General features: G+C 35.0%; 1 protein-coding gene across 1 annotated transcript in view; it reads right to left on the bottom strand.

The window, feature by feature from the left end:
- trappc9 (trafficking protein particle complex subunit 9) overlaps nucleotides 1–20,536 on the bottom strand; it is an 851,225-nt gene that overhangs the window by 637,975 nt on the left and 192,714 nt on the right. The window contains exon 17 of the mRNA XM_039737694.1: nucleotides 12,531–12,655. Within this exon, the coding sequence (XP_039593628.1) occupies nucleotides 12,531–12,655 (125 nt within the window). The remainder of the gene's footprint in view (nucleotides 1–12,530; nucleotides 12,656–20,536) is intronic.

Raw genomic sequence — 20,536 nt, forward strand, 5'->3', positions numbered from 1 at the left:
AGCAGGAATCCTTGTAAAGGTTGGAAGGAAGCAGATGGCAAAGCAAGCTGTTGACAGAACATAGGCATGGCTGCAGCACAGCATTTTGGTTGGGAACTGTGGTGGTGGGGTATGCTGGACTGGGCTGTTATCTCAAGCGAATCTGTTCAGGATGAGATACAACCATAGGTAGAGGAAGGACACTGCAGCAAGATGGGCAGCAGTACAAACAAGGTGCCTAGACCAGAAGAGAACATCCAGAACCCAGCAAGATCATGTGGATGAAGCACTGGAGAGCTGCACCATTTCAAATCAAGTTTCTCATTGTCTATGATATTCTCTCAAATCCGGCCAAGCTACATAATTGGGGAATGGTAAATTCTCCTGTATGCCACCTGTGCCAGAACAGAGGCCTTTTCGAGCACATTCTTTGTTCCAGTCTGAAGGCATTAGAAGGCAACATTGCTGACACCATGCCCAAGTTCTAAGGTCTTTGGTGGAGACAATCATAACGGGGAATCAAAACAGTGACAACCAACATGACCCTAGGCAGTCCGTTACCTTCATCAAATCTGAGAACACACAACATCAGCCTTTCTTCTTAGGAGGGCTTCTTGCCAACAAACAAAACTAGAAGCTCTAAGCTGACCTAGGAAGGTAGCTAAAGTTCCCAGAAAACATCACAACTACTCTGCTTCTCCCTGGCATGGTGATAATATACATTTTATTAAGGAAATGCTGCAGTACTGTCTATGAAAGCTATGTTTCAAAAGTAGCAAGCAGGGACGACCTATCACAGAACTCAATCCTTGACCATCTTTTTGTGGTCTCTTCTCCCAACTGTGTGCACGTGTTAATCATGTACTGCACTTTACAATCATGTAAACCTGCCTGGTTACAGCTCTTACATCAAATAATAACTTAAATGTATTAGCAGTCAAATAACACAAGTTTTAACACAGCCAGTAACACAAATAAAAATAAACTGAGTTTTGTAAGAAAAAACACTATTATGAGCTATTGTACTTGGCTCTAATTAAAATAAGAAATTAAGTTCAGCTTGTATGGACAAATACACCAAAGAAATTGGATATGGCACCTATAGCTTAATTGAATACGATTACAAAAGAATCTGAATTACATTAATCATTTATATATTGAAAAACATATCTAACTATAATGCATTAATATAATTAGCAGTATGTACAACCAGTTTTATAACTGCCAAATGCAACACTAATTTGACAATACTTTCTCTCTGTTACAAAACATGAAAAAATTTCAAATAAACTGTTCACCAAGTAAATCTTGAAGTAGTACAAACAAAACAGTGAAGTTTCATTTAGATAAAGAGCGGTATTTCTCAGCAACAGAACTATAAAAGACAAGTGTAATTTTTAAAACAGAGAAGATATTGTTCTGTATCTTAATTTTCAAGATAAGCTGTCAAAAAATTCAGAAGCTATACAGAATAGTTAAGATGATAATAATGAAATTAGCATTTTTATTGCTAAGGCTTAATTACATTTTACCAGTCATGGTTCTTTGATTCATTGTTCAACTTCTGCTGTTGGTAAGTAAGATTTTACATGAATAAAGTAAGTGTTACCGTGTAACCAGGTAAACCGTCTATGCCTACTGGCAAAAGAGGAACTCAGAATTTTCATTCTTAAACTAAAAACCTTTATTTGGATTATTTTCAAAAATATCCATTTAAATTTGGTATTAATTACTAAAATAATTAATTATTATTTTTTATTTATACCTGATTCAAATGTGACTTTGTTTCATCTTCTAAGTTCAAATTGTCTTTTGTGCCTAAGGCTCATAAATCTCCATTTATTATGAAGATTTTGTAAAAATCGTGTGTCAAACATGTCAGAATCAGCTTTTGAATAATACTTCTATGACGACACACAAAGATTAACACTAAATTGATTATGCGTTCAAACTACAATAAACTAAGGAATTTAATACTACAAAAACAATACAGAAATAAGCTTTACATTGAAAGCCAAAACTTTGGTTTATATTCACACTGCAACAAGCTATAGGCCAACAAGGCAATACTGAAAAACAGTTGTTTCAAGTTTTCATTGTATGTAATTTTTAATTATAGGCATATTCAATTCATTAAATTGATTCCCTTGGTTAATATGCCATTTCCCATTGCTGTTTTACTGTTATTCTTTGGATTACATATTATGCTACAGTCTAGGAAACCGTAAAGATTTGCATGATCTTTGTGACAATTCACTTTCCAATGTCTATTTTGCTTTCCTAAAGATTCCTTAAAACAGGCTAAAGTGAGAATGATAATGAATTTTTAAGTACATCTCTGAAAGACTCATTTAAAGTAACTGACTTGAAACCTGCATTTTAAGATCAACTTAAACAGGAGTTTCAACAAAGAAGGAAGGAATAAAAAACTCATTCATTAGTGTTTCCTGGTTCAAAAAAATTTCAAGCTCAATCACGGATGCACCTGATGCAGCAAGTACTGTATAGTTTGCAATCTGCCACCAAAAGTTTCTCCATACACGTCCAACCCCACCAACCTCCCAATTTCCTGCTCATCCTTCCTCCACTCAACTAGTTACATCCCATTTCAAACATAAAATCATGCCATTGTTTATAGTTGTCTAACACACAAAATTATACCAATTATGACATAATTTATGTCACACGTTTCTTATATGTTTGCAAATATAATCATCTACTGTTTTTATTGTTAAATACCAAGTTATCAAAATTATTATGGAATCATTTTAAAACAGAACATATGCCATAGTCTGTGTATGGTTGCCACATGCGCTTTAATACAATCTCTTTATACAACTGTTATTTGTACTACACATTGGATAGATACATCCACCCCACCCACCTCATTGACTACTATGATTATTATCACATTTTTGACAGCCCCTCATTAAGCCATGCGAAATTGCAGATCTGGGTTAAGAAAAGTACGTTCATTATTTACTCAGAGACAAAAATCTGCAATGAAACCCTACGGTCATTGCATGCCACCATGAAAAATGTAATGACCCCAGCAATTGGCTCGAGTGGAGAGAGGAGTACTGATTTAGCTTCTAGACCCTTCTGCCATGTAGGAAGAGTAACATAACTTCAGTACTGAACCAGTGTTATCATCACCTTGTTGCATGAAAGACACACAAGTTCCAAGTAAGTCAATCAGTGTATTTAATTTTTTTTATATCTGTCAAAAGGAAGCTCTCAGTTCGACAGAACAAACAGACTTTGATACTTAAAAAGGATGAAAACAATAGGGCAACCAATACCATTTTTAAGGCTGGACTTTGCCAAAGGTATTTGTACTGCAAATATCAAAAAATAGAAGGACATCGGCAAAGTTAAACATAATGCCTTCTCCTCTTCCTTCTGTCACAAGTCTTGTATTTTCCAGTACTGAAAAAGTTCAGTTCCTGTTTCAACTTCCCTTCTCTAGGCTACTGAGATCCTGCTTAAGTTGACATGCCCCAAAATACGTCATAGCACATAATTCACAGCACTTCATTACACAATCCTGAGATTCCGGCACTAGGATCCTTCTGGATCCATGGGACAACTGATTCTAAGAGAGTTACAAGCTTTGCAATATTTATTTTGCCATGCAACCAGTTTGCCTCAAGAGCGTTTGATGGAAATGGGGCTACTTCATATTATCACAGAAAATTAATGTACAGCAGTGATAATTTATGACAGAGCCAGGAAGGTAATTGGTTTTGAAGCCAATGCAGTATGACAGAAGCTCTTAATCTTAATGTGGCACATAATGACACTTTACAAGGAGGATATCTGAGGATGCTTGATCTTTAATGCTCACTAGATGTGATGAAAACTAAGGGTGTCCTAAGCTAACTAGGTTTGTGGATGGCATTTTGAGAACTGAGGTTTGAAGGACAAGTAGAGCTTACTGCAACATAATTCCATCATTTTAAGCCATGTTATATCACTGATTAAATAATGAGGTAATCAAAGTTATAATTATTACATTGCTGTTTGTTTTCTTCATTGATCACATAAAATGCTTTTTCACTTCTTTATGCATACTTTCAGCTCTAATACAGATGACAACAGATGGTACTGTATAAGGACTTTCAAAAAAAAACTTCACTAATTTACAAAATAAGTTATTTTTATTTGTTTTAAATTTACTTATAATTTACTTATAACTTTTTCTGCTAATGTGTATTTGTATTTCCCCTGTAAATATTTATTTTTATTTTATAGTATACTTTCCTCTTTCTTTTTTAAATAGATTTTTCTTGCTGCCAACTATCCTAACTACAACCTAAAATAAAAAACAGAATTATGACTACTACAGTATATCAAACACATACTATAGCTTTGACACAAACCAAAAATATAATAAAACAAACATTTTTTTATAAAGAAACTGTTTTTCTTAAAACCGAAACCAGTTTCATAATTTTACAGGGTAAAAATACAATAATGTACCTGTTAAGACTATACTTTCAATTAAAATTTTATTTCATTTTCTGGGATGATTTTTGTGTATAAAATCAAAGTTTTCATAGTTTTTGTGTTTGCTGCATTCATTTCAGCACTACTTTTAATACACGTTTGTTTTCAAGTAGCTTAATATTATTTGCATGTTTTTTTGATGCCAGCTTGGCTTTCACCATTTTGTGGCACAGTTGCCGCTACATTGCTATGGAATCGGCTCGATAATGTGCAACTCATTAAATCATCATTCATGATGATGGCATAAAAGGTCACACCAGACAGGTTATCAAATATTTGGATAACAACTCTGAACTTTATACTTTTGCTTTTCTTGCTTATTCTGGTTAAAGACTATTTTGGCGTGACCTTCCACTATGATTTAGGGTTTTGGATTTGTTTCAGTGAAAAGATCAGTTAGAAATCTCAGTTAAGATCTTGGCTGGGTGTTACACACGCTTGTTCTTCTGATCCCTTTATTTTCCATCTGCTCCACAGAACAGCACCTTGTGACAGAGCCAATTGGATGTGTCCACAGCACTTCTCATATTGACCCTAAGCAACAAAATAACTAAGACTTGTAAGATTTTACAAAAATATATTCATATATATTTCATTATAATATAATTCAGTATCCCTAAATTTTATTAAGAATGTATGACTGTTGTACTAAGGTGTTGTACCGTATTAGCCATTATGGATGTAATGAGGAGTCAAACAAAATGACACTTTTATTGGCTAACTAATAAAAAGCTAAGAATGTATGAGAAATTTATGTTATACAAGTACCTGCATCTGAAATGTAAAAGATGCAACTTATAATAAGTTTGGCTTTTAAGACGTACCAACTAACTTTTATCTTTCAGCAGGTATACTTTTCCCCTAAATGTTTTACCATATGTTATACCAGAATGGGCTCCTTTTGTTTCACATAATACTGCTTGCCAACTATACTTACATATCTGATATTTTTCTTTAAGGCCTGCTTGCTCACTTCAAGATGTGTATGTGTTTGACAATCACTGCCACAGATCTTGTCCTCATGTTGAACAATTGCAACTACAGACGCCAAAAGAAGTCTGTAAACAGAAGCAAGCCTAGGTATCTTGTACCTGCATTAATGAAGCAATGAAACATACCTGATTAATCACAAACACTTGTGACGCCAATTGTCCTAAACGATTTGAAGCACTGAAATGGGGGGACCATGTATAAAAAGTGTTGTAATTTCTACATAATATGACCTAAATGTATGTAAATGCCCTTATATTAAAGTCTGCAATGTGCACTTTAATCACATCTGAATTGTTTGATTTGTAATTTCGATCTGTGGAGCAGAGGGGTATATTAAGGAAAACATTAGTTTTGTCCCAAACATTATGGGGAGGGGGGCACGCATTGTATCTTTAGAAACACTACTTGTGACCTCTGGCCTCTTCCACCAAGTAAGTCAGCCTTAACCAACTTACCACCTAAATGCAGATTCAAAGGTACCTCTGCTTTTCAAATGGCAGGGTCACTTTCAACCAAAATTCAGAACCACTTCTGTTTTCATAGATGGAAATACTTTAAAAGCATGAACACCAAGCTAAAACGTGTACACTTTTAGTTGAAATTAAAGGGCTAGGCTTCCCTGGCAGCATTCATGCTAATTCTGCTGAAGTCATAACCTCATTTGCCATCACAGCACAATATCACAGAGACAGGTCCAGAAAAACTTATTAAAATAAGCCTTCTGAAGTGGGCATCTGCATCAGATATTTAAACTTAATTTTATTTGAAAAGAAACAACTTTAATGAAAAATTTCAGAAATAATTATTCCCTAAAGAACACTCACCAACTGTTGAAGCACAATCTAGTCTACTAAATTTATTTTGCTATTAACCAAGATGTTCAGCTCAGCAGATGGGATTGATTACTGCCACATTATGGAAAAACAGAAGGATGCAAACATGTAGTGGAATAAAAAGAAATCGTTATGTGGTACAAAAGGTACAGTCAATAACTGGGTCAAAAATATGCCATTTTAAGCCTAGCTGAAAAAATGATCTCCAATATAAACAGGCAATATATCTGGCATGAAGTAATCAGAATTGTCCTCTGAAAAAAAACTGTAGTTTCTATCTCCGGTTCATGACAAGACCCCATTCTGTGATAAAATCTTAAATCTCTAGGACTGAGTGCTTTTAAATTTTTGTGTTGCAAATATTAAGCTAGTTATATAACTAGCAAATTCATTTTCACAGCAATTCTTAGAAAAAGTCTGCTAATTATGTCAAACCTATTACACTTAAAGATTTAAACTTAAATCTTCTCTTACTCTTATCTACCATGGTAGCTGATTCTAAGTATAGTATTCTAATATGTTTACTTCAAACACAAATCTGTGTGTTTACATGCACTTTAATAGCCTGGTTATTCAGAGAAAACAGGCTTCTAAAATGCCATGTAAGCCCTAATTTTAGTTACAAAAACCAGCTTAACACACATAGATTTAGCACACAAAGTAACATGCTACCCCAACACTACTCCTGAGATTGGGCTGCTGAGTTTACCACTAGATATTCAGCTCATAAACATAAATATATTGTAATCTCAAATACTAAAAAAGATTATTTCAAAAAGGCGAAGGACTAATATAATTGCCTGAATATTAGCAATTTCTAAAATATTAAGATTATTTCAAATAGGAGAAGGAAAAATGCGATTGTCTGAGCTTTTGCCTCAGGAAATTCATCTTTTGGATGTTCCTACCCATGACTGGTGAAAGTGTACACAGAGTTAACATATGCACAGGGGAACAGAATGGATTGGCCATGTGCAGCATACAAATTTCTTAGGTGTAACTTATTTAAGGGATTACATGGCCAAAAAACCTGGGGTGTATTTCTAGAGAAATCTACATGGTTGTTGATGAAGTTTAATCTTTTTTTGTCTGTGTATTTTTATGACATTAGAACATTTTGCCAAAGGAGACCTCTGTAAATGGACTCACACATGTAAACAAAGATTTTTTAATAATCGGGTTTCTGCTTTATCCAGGTTACTCACCTTAACCTGGTTTTGTATGTACACTTAAACACATTCAATGATAAAATGGTTTCTATATTTTTACAACTGGACCACTTTCAAGTAAAGTAACTCCAGATTTAAATGTGCTTTTAGTATAGTGTGTCTTTCCCCACTATGGGTCACTTTTGGATCAAGGGAGGCCCTTCTTTTACTAGAACAACACCCGGTTAGAAGAATATCCAGACTGCCAAAGTTTCTGAACTCCTGAACTTTCAGCAGACTGTAAAAGGAAAGGTCTTTCATGCTGCTTGTCAGCTCTTATTCCCTACAAAGAGACACCTGCTCCCTCTCCTATAAGTAAGGCACCATGCACTGCCCCATAACACTTAGGTGGCAGAGCGTTGACCTTGATCACAGACTTGAATTGAGATTTGGGCCATAATGGCTGTAGGCTGCAATCTGCTGACAACGACATGTATGGCCTCTCACTTTTAGTTAACCCTCTTCTGTTGCCTGCCCCCTAGTAGAATTGCATGCATGCCAACAAACTGCAAATCTTTCTCCTTCCAATAAATCATGATTCAAAAGATCTGCTACTACCTCTACCTACACTGCTATATTGAACTGCTCTTTCCCTACTGCCGTGATCATATCCCTCAACTTGAACCCTGTGCCAACTTAGTTGTTTCCCTTTTTCAGACAAACAGAGCAGGACAAGAGACACTTTACACTCATAATTATATTAAAATAATGTCCTTGAATGTTAAAACTGGTATTATAGGTTCTTTGCTAATGCATGTTGCAAAAAATGCTAATAACCAGTATTGTTCACTAAGCTAGACTGTAAATATGTAATACGTGTGGCAGAACTGGGGCCATGTTGATGCTTCTGTCAGTAAAAATTCACATACTGGGAAAAAATGAAGACATGCCAAGTAATATATGAAAGAATGTAGAAAGTGTACTGACAGATGAACTTACAAGGAAACAGATGAGACACCTACAATGTGAATTCCGCTTCTCTCCAGAGTTACATGGGGCAGGGTATTGAATCTTCCTTAATGTTTCATTTATCAGGGTCCTCATACGAATAATAACCTTCATAATGCACTCACTATTAAAAAGATTACCTATTATTGATTATTTAAAAAGAATTTTCTTGAGATAATTACTAAAATATTTGTGTGTGTTGTTATGCAATGATGAACTCAGTGTTGCCTACCGACTTCAGATTGTTTTAATATTCAAAAGAAAATATGCAGGTAAAGCATAACTAAAATGGGCCCATTTATCACATGTTCAAGATTTGATATAAATGCTTTTATATTTAGTCTGCAGAAAGCAAGCAAAAAACAATTTACAAGACAACACCAGAAACTGACAAAAGAATCAGTAAGGCAGCTAAGAAATGAAAAAACAAGAAAAATTAGTTGAAAAGACTTTTTAATAAAGGCGGATATAAAAATAAGTAAATAACTGAATAACAACATTACATTCTCAGATATGCTTAATTCAATTCACAGTCAAGGCCCACAGTGGCTATTCTAACAACACTGAGTGCAAAGCAGGAAACAGTCCCAGATAGAGACAGACACAAACTCACAATCACATAGAGCCAACTTAAGTGGCACGTCTTTGAGTATGAGGGTAGGACAGCCTCAGAAACATCAAGAATTTGAAAATTCCATGCAAACAATGACTGGGTGTGGCATTTGGACACAGAACCTGAGATCCATCAAAGTAAAAAATAAAAAACAAAAAAATTCAAGATTGTGAAATGTGCAAAAGTGAAGACTAATTGTGATAAACACGTATTAATCCTTAACTTCCAAAATACCTACCAAATCAAAAAATTAAAACTCTGTTCTTAAAATACTAGGATTTTGTTTTTATTTCATTTTTAATAAGGAAATTCTAAGTAAAGGTAGCTAAAGATTGCTTTTTTTGTATAATTAGTGAAACAGACTAGTTTCTCTACTTGTTGAAAATAATTTTCAAAAGTTATATGCATATTATTTTAATCACTGTCATGACAACATCATTATTATATTATGATAAAAATATTTTATAAATTACTTAGAAAAAATATTTTAAAACCAATTGGTGCACTTACTATATGTTTAAACTAGAACAGATAAACTCTCAGAGACTGACTGCCCAGCTAGCCTGGGGGAATACAAGTTGGCTGAGATGAAATGCCATTAACAGGCCAATATAGCCTGAAATGGAAAGGATAGGCAAAATGTATGACACTCCTTCCTCCTCCAGGAGGAAAGCATGGGCTGAAATGGGAACTGATTCTGCCTGAGTGGAGTCATTGGGAACTACACACTTCAATTCTTGCAAGAGGTGTGTCAAGGACCATAAGAATTGCATAAATTAAGCTTGCAAATGTATGCTGTCTTTCTCTCTGCCATTTTTGATAGAGGAGAGAGGCCATTTTGTCTGCCCTATGCAGATGGCATGCTGGACCATGCCAAATCATACCAAGACAGAGGAACCACCTTTAATCAAGATTAACTGATTATTACCCAGGTTGTAATAATATTATATTGTCACCACTCGCATTTGTAATCTACTTATATTTTGGACAAATTATCTATGATACATGAATAAATTTGTAACTCTCCTGCCTGTCCTGTTACTCTCTGCAATTGCCTGGGGTTAAAAGAGTAGGAGTAAAAGAGAAAGAGAGGTATTTAACTCCAGTGAACCAGCTAGTAAGAATAAAAATACAAAACTATGGATAGGAATAGAGGCATTCTGTTAAAAGTCTACATAATAAAAAGTAAAAGGGAGGAATAGGGTCACCCTAGGACCCTACCACGAGAAAACAATCACATACAATCATCCATATATTCATTTCCTGAGTCCACTTAATTTAGTTCTAAGACACTACGAGCTGGAGCCTGCTGTGTGAAAATCAAGAACCAACCTGACAATTCATTGGCTACCGACAATAAAAAATGCCTATGGGTGTCATAGAGTGAAATGGATACAACTGTAGCCTCAGAATCTACAAAACAAGGCTTATGTAGTGCATCTGGAAGGATCTTAATGCCATACCATAATGTCAGCATTGCGTCATCTTGAATTAACACATTCTTTAAAAAAAAAAAACACAGCAACCAACATTAGACAGGCTATGTTGTGCCATTATACAAATAAATCTGTTTGCTTCATATTTTAGGTTCAGAATCAATACTTCTCCATGTGTCACTCCTTTTGGTTATTTCTCTAAATATTTTAGGTTGCTTGTGAAATAGCACAGGGTATGATATTCAGGACATTACAATCTCTTTGAAAAACATGGCATTTCCGGTTTGCCACTAACCAACTACCACTAATGTGATTGAAGCATTAGACAAGACACAAAAAACTAATAATATTACATGCAACAGATCGTTCTGACGTCACTCCTTAATAGACATTTGTTGACAGGTTTTAAGTGTTCGGTCAGGATGATGAGAATCAATACACTGAAAACCAGGGAGACGCAATTCTTTACTAACTTGCATTCTGTCAATGTTTTTCTTAGCATGTCTGGCCACACAAGCAGTAGGGCTTGACAGCAATAAGTTTGCCTACTTCAAATACAAATTAAAGTGTGTTGATGATGTACAGTTTCTCCCCAAAATATTAAGATGTGTACTGTATGTATGTTAGAGAAATGGATGAATTAGCCCAACATGAGTGAGAGTGGCTGTGTACTTAAATGTGCCTATTGACAGAAAGACACCCCTTTCCAGCTCCAGCTTTCCATAGGACAAAAATTGTAGATAGATACAGAGTATGTTGATAGTCAATTTGATAGTATAAAAAGCACACTTTATATGATACATGATTCTTAATGTCTGTGTTTTTGTTATAAAGGTGACGGCTTTCTATTTGCATACTGTATATGAATTATTGTTACACTGGATGGAAACATGGTGTATGGTGTATTGGTACTGTAAAAGCTAATAGTAAGCAGATTACTTAAAATAAAAGCATAAACAGTTCATTTTGTAAAAGTCAAAGACCAGATTTTCTCGGCTTAGCTGTTTAATGTCAAAACACAAAGACAAAAGGATTAACATATTATGTAAAAACACAGTGTATTATTGAACAAAGTATATAAAGTAATACTATTAATGCTTTTGTTTAGGTACAACTCTAGCAAATATGTGAAAAATGCTGGCTAGACTGTTTATTGTAACACCTTATTTAGCATATGTGCCTAATGTATACATCAGATATTTATTAGTACTACCAAAACGTACTTATTTGAAACTAAAAAAAACAAAAAAAAAAATGGACTACTATTTTTGTTGTATTTTAAACAAGCAATGTAAAGAAATCCTTTACAGAATTATTCTTCACCCTACATAAAAACATTAACACGTTTTTTATATCGAAAGGGAAAAAAACTGTTGCTTGATAAGATGTAAGGCAGCAAAGCATTACTGATATTTTTCTGATGCTATACATTTGTTTTATATCTTAAATATTATGCATGGAAAGAGTGGAAGCTGCACAGAAAAACTTCACCACAATGTGCATACTGTAGTAACACAAACAGCCACTACTCTATCCAATCACTACTGGTAAGCAAAGCATCACATAAAAATCTCTAATAACATAAAATGCTGATTATGCTGCAGTGATAAAGTTTTCTTGAAAGCTCAAGTGGATTTACAGATTATGGACTATTAATAGGAATATATTTGATTTTAAATGTAATTATTAAAAACAATGACTTAATGATATGCATGTTGATTTGATGAATTTATCTATGAATAAGAGGAATTAACTTTTATTCTGAGTCATTCTTCTACAAACATCCTCAAATAATCTTAAAGAGCACTCTTTTTTTAGTTACTATGTATTTGTCTTTTGAAAAAATTGAACAACCTAAAACCTGGCATTTCAACATAATTAAACAATACTTTAAGGGGTAGTAGATCTTCCAGATATAATTTTAATTTATCAAAACAATCAGTGCTATTGCTAAATAATTAGGATAAGTCAAATATACCTGCCTCATAACATGCAAAAATACAAATTTTACCTTGACATGGTTATATTCTCCACTTTTGTTGGATTCGGACGAGTTTAATGGTTTGCTCTCTGTCCTTGGTTTGAGGACCTGGCGAAGAGGGCTAGAAATTGGCAATCCCGTCACACTGATCCCATCTGTAAAATGAAAAAATTGTGTTTGTGCTTATTAATTAACTAATTTAAAATGCAGCAAATGCAGACAAATAAGAAACATGAAGGAGGAAGAAGTACACATTTTTCACAAACACTCAAAGTAAAAACTAATTTGCTTCAGCCTCTTGCCAAGTGTTAAATCTAGTGTTTTATTTTTCAGAAATATAAAAATAATAATCACTATTTAGTCTTAAAGGTAATATACTCGAGGTATTTTTTCTACCAAATAATCTGCAATTTACAGATTAACCATCATAGTAACAATCTAGGCAAGCTGCATTCAGACAAAAGAAATAATAACAAGACTGCTATACACAAAAAGGCATAAGGTACAATGTATATGACACTAGGGATAGACAGCAAAATGGTGTAAACTGTGGTGCAGGGGAAGTAAACATATTATGTAGTAAATGTAATGTAGTGACACACCATCTCTGTTAGTCTAGTATCTTGCATCTAATGCTAGTATGTTAGGCACTTGCTTCCCTCAACCCTAAACTGGATAAGCAAGATAGAAAATGGATGGATTAATTGATAGATACATGTAGAAGGCAGGGAGGGAAAGAGTAAATCGTAGACTTTAATTTGAATATCCACTGAGATATGTTGTTTATTAGAGTTCAGATTAGCATAATGGCTCTCACATGGCTGGTACTGTAGTTTGAGTTTAATAAATATCAGACTCTAGAAGTAAACTCCACAATGAATAAGAAGAAAAGACGTATTGTCAATTGCGGCACAGAATGGCCAAGCAGTATAACTGTTCAATCAGATCCTCACTGATCTCTATAAGGAATTGCTCTGCATTTCATCTTAATTATACACACCTTCAGCTTATATTGCATTCCATGCTGTTGTGTTTCACAACTGATCTGGATGAAACCTACTGTACTGAAGCAAGTGCATGAAGATCTCTGTTTTATTAGCTGGTTAAGTAAGCTCAACAGCAGAGAAAGACACTGAAGTAAAGTTAATTCTGCTGTGGAAGAATATCAGCTAGTTGAGGAGTTTTTGGAATCTAGAAGAGATGATTTCTCAGGTACACGTTCACCACAAGAAATGTATCTTTTACAGTTTATCCTTTTGCTAAAGCCATGGTCTTTTCTTCACCGTAGTTGGCCACAAACAAATATTATACAAGGAAACTACACTAAGTTTGATACTTATGTTTAAAAAGCTTCCAATCACAGAACATTTTTATAACTGGCCTTTGCTTCATCTCGTCTGCCCACTGCTTCTGATACAGATGCTAAAACAACACTTTTTGTTCTACAGGGCACCTAAAATTATGCAACATGCTTATTTTTTAAAATAATCTAATTTCATATATTTGTCTACTATTAAACCTGTTTATTCCAGTTCAGGGTCAATGATAATGAAGTCACTAACAAGCTACATTCTTTAACATATGACTAAGAAAAACTAAGAATGACATTCTTCCAGAGTGCCTCCAATGGTCAAAGATGTCTCTCCACATTCAAAAACCAACATACATTTAAAATGAACAAAGAGCTTGTATAATCCTAAAAAGACTGCAGGATTTCATGCTTAAGACAAAATAATTCCCTGGTAGAGTAACATCCATTGGATGGTTACTTCCACGTTACCACTACCAAATAATATTTATTCCATTGACATTTCATACTAGCAAATGATAACATTGACATATGTTTTGTCATGCAGTTACACAACGGTCCATCCCAGGTAATATATTTTACACTGTGGTAACGGTTGGTGGCCAGCGGAGTACCCGCAATGTTTAGATTACAAAGCCTTCACAGACAGCTCCTTATAGTGCAAGGTAATTGGACTCTCATTCTGCCAACACTGGCACAAGCTTCCTGGTGATTTCACTCTAAGGTTTCACTCTAACTCAGCTTCTAACTTTCTGCACAGCAGCACATCTACAACATTCGTGATAGGAATTGGGCTAAAATGTAATAAGAGTCCTGACCAAGTCTAGATATACAGTATACTATATGCAATGCAACTTACTGCTGTAGAGCACAAAAGCTTTGAACTGGTCTCTCCTTGGTACATTTCAGCAAACAATGCAGGGGATCTGATCAAAAGTTACTGGACTACTGGAGCAGCTATTTGGATGAACTGACTGAACGGTGAGTTTTGATTGCTACTTGTGTGTGAAAGTTAATTAACCTACACTATTTGCAGCAGAAAACTTTATTTCTGGCTAACACTAAGGGTACCAGCTGTATTTTGTATAGATTTTTTTTAATTTTTGAGTTTTTTTTTTTTTACTTCTTATTTACTTTTTTTTATTTTTAGTGCTATTACAGTGCGAGTGAAAGGCATGTGTATGAGACTGCAACGCTTGCAAATCAGGAGGCAGCGTATGTGACGAACAACCCAGAGAAGCAATCAGACAGTAACTAAATAATTAAATGGCATCATAGGTATTAAATGTAAATACTTTTAAGTTACTTTAAGTTTTAAGTTTAGTGATGTTGAAAGTGATACTCCATTGGGGATAATAATCATTCTAATTTATATGAATGACTTTGATAATAATATAAATAACAAGCTGCTTACGTTTGCAGATACTTAACTAGATGGAAATTACCAATAAGGAATGGTATAAATGGAAGAAGATGGACCTTTTCTGTTTATGCAAACAGATATTAAGATGTGCAATAACTGATGGTTTCAAATTTATGAAAAAACAAAAATGGTACTGTGGACTCCAACTGTTACTTAAAAGGAATTCATCCAGAACTAAGTACTTCTACATGCAGAGAAGAATAAGTTACCAAGTGCTGGCCTAGATAGTAGAACTTTGCGGATCATCAAAACACAAGTATGTCTTACTTTGGAGAAACTAGGTAAACAGGCTTGAAGGGCTATGGAAGAGCTTTAACATTTTTGTAATATTCTAATGCAAAGTCTCCAACTCCGGTACTGAAGCACTACTGTGGCTGCTGATTTTTATTTTAACCCTTTTCTTAATTAGTGCTAATTAACTTCTTTAGCTTTCACTTTAACTGCTGTGTTTTTAAAGATTTAGTCCTCTGAATTGATTCTTTTTCTGTTAAATGACAGCCAAATAAAAATTACATGTGAAGCGAGCCAGCAGATGACCAGCTATGTTGGAGCCTCAAACACCAACCAATTTCACGACATTTTCTTAATTAGAAGCAGATTCTTATTGTTAATTAAATCCATTATTTAATTCCATGACCTGTTGGTGCACTCATTCTGCCAAAGCAGATAATTCCAAAACAGTTTCCTTTTTTCTGAGAGCACCATCAGAATGTTTTGTGGACCTGGGCAACATTACTGAGGTCTTCAACTTTATTTTTTTTTTCAGATACTGAATGATGGACACAGGTTAGCTGGTCATGTGTTGGCTCGTTTTGCATCTCATTACTGTTTGGCTGCTAATGAAGAAAAACAGAAATAATTAGGGGGTCTAAGTTTTAAATAGCAAGTCAATTGAAATTAAGGCAAAAGACTTATTTGGCAGTAAAAACTGGTCACTAATTAAGAAAAAGAGTTGGAATGAAAACAGCAGTCACAGTAGGACTGCAGAAGAGGAGATGGACACCTGTGTTCTAATGAATGATGGCAGCTCAGAAATATAAACAGATTCATGTGGTAGAGTCAGGAAAATGACTTAATAATAAAAAGTTAATCTTTCTCCATAATAATTGTTTCAAATACACTACACTATCACACTTAAGGACAGGTTTATACTGCACGCTCAGAACATGTACGCGCACGCATCACAGCTGCCACGTGATCCCAGCATTCATTTGACGCGTCCTCTGAGCAAATCCTCAGAAATTAACATGACGCGTGTGCGAGTTGCAGTACCAGCAAAAAGTTAGGGGACACAGTGTGATCAAGTCGGAACTGGATGTCAGTCTCTGTTTACTAACTACATGTAACAGAAAGCCACTTTACAGATCCTACAGGATCGATGTGCTTGCTTCGATGTTTGATGAATGGTTCGATGTGATGAAGCAAAATGCTCATACACAAATGCATTTGTTGTGCTTTTATATTCAAGCTTCGCATATTCCCCAACATAATGACATTTTAAGAGTCTCATATACCATCCTTTTTTTTTTTGCACCTTCACAACAGCATCAGAATTTACCTCAGTATATTTGAGCCACAGAGAAAAAAAATTAAGGACACAGTGAAAAGGTCAGTTTTGTGATTAAACTGGCAATTTTGACTTTAATCTTGAAATGTCCACTTTAATCTCGTAGTTTATTTTATCATTAAAGCAGCTTGTCGTAAACGTTATCATCAAACCAACCGAGTTGTTAATTGCTATGTCCTTCTGGGACTTCCTCCTAAACTGACAACAGCAGCAAGCAGAAATTGCCAAACAAAATACATTTAATTTATGATATACCAGCTCTCTGCACATTCGGAATCTTTAAATTTATACTTGCTATCACTTTCATGATGAAATGCATTAAAATGTGTATATTACATTTTGCAGATAAATCATTAACTTTGTTTAAATAATGAATACTGTTAATAATTACACATGTGGGGGCAGAATGGTGGCAGAGAAGTACGCTGCCACCTCACAGGGAGTCACGTCCCTGGTGTTCCCTGCCTGGAGTTTACATATTTTCCTGGTGGGTTTCCAGGGTGTGCTCCGGTTTCCCTCCAAAGACACAAAGATTTGGGGATTTGGTGATGGCAAAATGATGCTAGTGTATGTGTATGCTTGTGTTCTCCTTGCGATGAGTTGATGCCCTGTCCAGGGACTGTTTCTGTCTTGCGCCCCATGCTTGCTGGAACGGGTGCATCCCTGGATTGATGGATGTAATCATTAAACATCCTTTTCAGAGATATTGTGGGAAGATGTCCTCAACATTTAATGGATGTTTCAGGCAAGTCACAACACAGGGAAGCTGAACGTTTTCTCATGGTGATGATATCTCACACTGCCTCCTGCTGGAATCTTCCAGATTTGTGTAAATTACGCGCGCAAGTATAAACAGTAGAACGCTTGCGAAGCAGAAGTGTCCGCAGGAGCACACGTCTTGTCAAGTATAATCCCGGCCTAATACTTACTTTATGTTTGCAGATAGGACATTACAAGAACTGAACTGACCACCTCAGAGCCCCAAACCCAATATAACGAAAGCTGTGTAGGAATAATTAAAATAGAGAAAAGAAAAAAAAATGCAGCCAAATTTAGAAAAAGACTTAAGGCAAATCCTACAAGAAACTTGGAAGAATTTACTATAGGACTTCTTGAAAAATTATTCAGAAGAACACCAAAGGAAACAGAGTGCTTGAGTTTTGCATTCTAAGCTAGGACAAAAAACACTTAACATTTTTTTAAAAACACAACATATTCAGTTTGTGCTTCTTCAAATATTTTATAATGTTTTTAAGTGCACAAAACATTCCTTGCCCAGATGAACAGCTCCAAACATCATTTTCTTGAAGGGTCTGAGACACAGTACACTGTATATATAAAACACAGCATACATGTAATTAATACTGTATGTTTTAAACTCAAGATCAGAGTTAACATATTGGTTATTGATTATTTTTCACTACTTGATACAAACTGCAAGGAATTCCGAAAGGAAATGTAGTACGAATGGACACTAGAGAGATTTTATACATCAGACCTTTCTCTAGTCTATCTCTAGAGCACAACATCAGTTTGCTGTTTACTTCCTGTTTGCCACCGACTGGCAGCTGCAATTACTTTATTAAGCTAAGGTTATTCTATTCTACTTTATTTGCAGGTATACGTATGCTGAACGCCGCCCTTCACTCTTCTTCAGACACTGATCTATTTACAAGTGTTGTTTTGGTATTTAATTTTTTGCACTCATGCCTCTTGCTTTGTTTTGTATTAATCTTTTGCACTTATACATATTGAATACTGTTCTTATTTAGGCCTTTAAAATATTGTTTTGTGCTCACTCAATGTTTTGAACCTCTTTAAAACTTTCTTCTGCATCTAAATCTCATATTCTTTCCCATTCACTTTTAATAATACTTCTTAAGTCGGCAATGTCTCATCCTGTATCCTCTCTCATTTCTTTTCTTTAAGCAGTATCATCAGCCACATCTGTCCACTCACATTCAGCTGAGTCTTCTACGGGTATCAAATGGTTCCCTTATGGAATAATTCTAAGAACCACCAGTATTATTCAAGTCTGCATAACATTTATCTGCTCAATAAGCTCACTATGCCATGCTTTTGATATGTCATGTGTTATTATAAATGATACCAACTCAATAAAAGCTACAAACATGTTTTCAGTCTGGAAATGAAAAAATGACAAAATAAGTGAAGAAGTGTTATTTGCATTTTCAGTCTGGTCTCCTTTTAATGAAATAAAAAAGGGCTTGTTTGATGGAACCCCAACACCTAAATATAAAAGCTGTTCATCCACTACTTTTCTAAAACACAATTTGCCAAGATGTTGCCTGTCTTGGAAGCACTAGCTATGAAGTAGGCACCAACTCTGGAAGGGGCACCAGTCCATCACATGCTGTAATACACTCACTAAAATACCTATGCCCTCATTTGGCCACTTTAAACCCTTCCATTATTGAAATATAAATGTCTTTGGGATGTGGATGGAAAACTATCCATCCAATATAAAAGGCCACACAAACATAGGTAGGGAATGCAGACTCCATACAAGCAGTGACCAGACTGGGATTTGAATGCAGTAGCTTGACAGTTGTGAGCAAGGAGTATTAACCACTGCTTCACCACACTGGCAAGAACAAAATTAATTTGAGAAGGCGAAACATTATTTTACAGTTAAAGAATTCATGTTAGAAGATGGGTGCAGTATTCACAATTCACCAAATAATTATATCCCTGTGTACGTATCGCAGAAGGAAAATATGTATGTGCCATTTTCTTGATCACTTATTTTCTTAACATCGAAATCAGGATGAAAATCCTAAATGAGCCACTAAAAACAGATGTATTTTTTTTTTCCTATAACATTTGTAAACATCAGAATTCAGAATGTAAATTACTTACAAAGTGATTACTACAAAGATTATTATTATTATTATTATTATTATTATTGATAACTACAAAGAGGACTATTTCATTTATGTTAGGTAGAATGCCCAAGAGGGAACTGGGCGGTCCCGTGGCCTGGAACCCCTGCAGATTTTTTTTTTTCTCCAGCCGTCTGGAGTTTTTTTTTTCAGTTTTTTCTGTCCACCCTGGCCATTGGACCTTACTCCTTTTCTATGTTAACTAATGTTGTCTTACTTTACTTTCTTTTGTCTTTTATTTTTCTTTTCTTTATTACTGTAAAGCACTTTGAGCTACTTTTTGTATGAAAATGTGCTATATAAATAAATGTTGTTGTTGTTGTTACAACTTTGGCTGACAGAGCAGAAAACTGAATTTTTAAATACCTTTATTGTTTGTTTGGAGGAAATGGATAGCACTGAAGTAGTTGAGTGAGAGATGTGACCAGAACTTTTTTTTTTTTTTTAATGGAAAAATGTGATTTAGAAGCCTACAGCACGGATGGGGAGAGTGAAATCTGGGAAACAACAAAGCTAGAGAATTTCTATTCTGTACTTCCAGCATGCATATTCTCTATGAGAAGTATATCTTAAAACAACTGAAATCAAACTTTTTAGCACTAAATTTTGTCATAATGAAAAAAAAATATTAGCATGAAGAGAACTGACATGTTATATTATCATAATGGCCATTTATTGCATACTGTTCTGCTGAAGAGGTGGTATAACAAAAAGGCCCTGGGTGTGGTTAAATGTGTTTCTTGCAGAACATATAATGCTGCTCTCGTTGTGAATGGGGTGGGGGGGTTGGGTGTTTTGGGCTGACCACAGGCTAAGGAGAAGCCGTCGGATCAT

The sequence above is a fragment of the Polypterus senegalus genome, chromosome 15 (assembly GCF_016835505.1).
Source record: "Polypterus senegalus isolate Bchr_013 chromosome 15, ASM1683550v1, whole genome shotgun sequence".
NCBI classification, from domain to species: Eukaryota; Metazoa; Chordata; class Cladistia; order Polypteriformes; family Polypteridae; genus Polypterus; species Polypterus senegalus.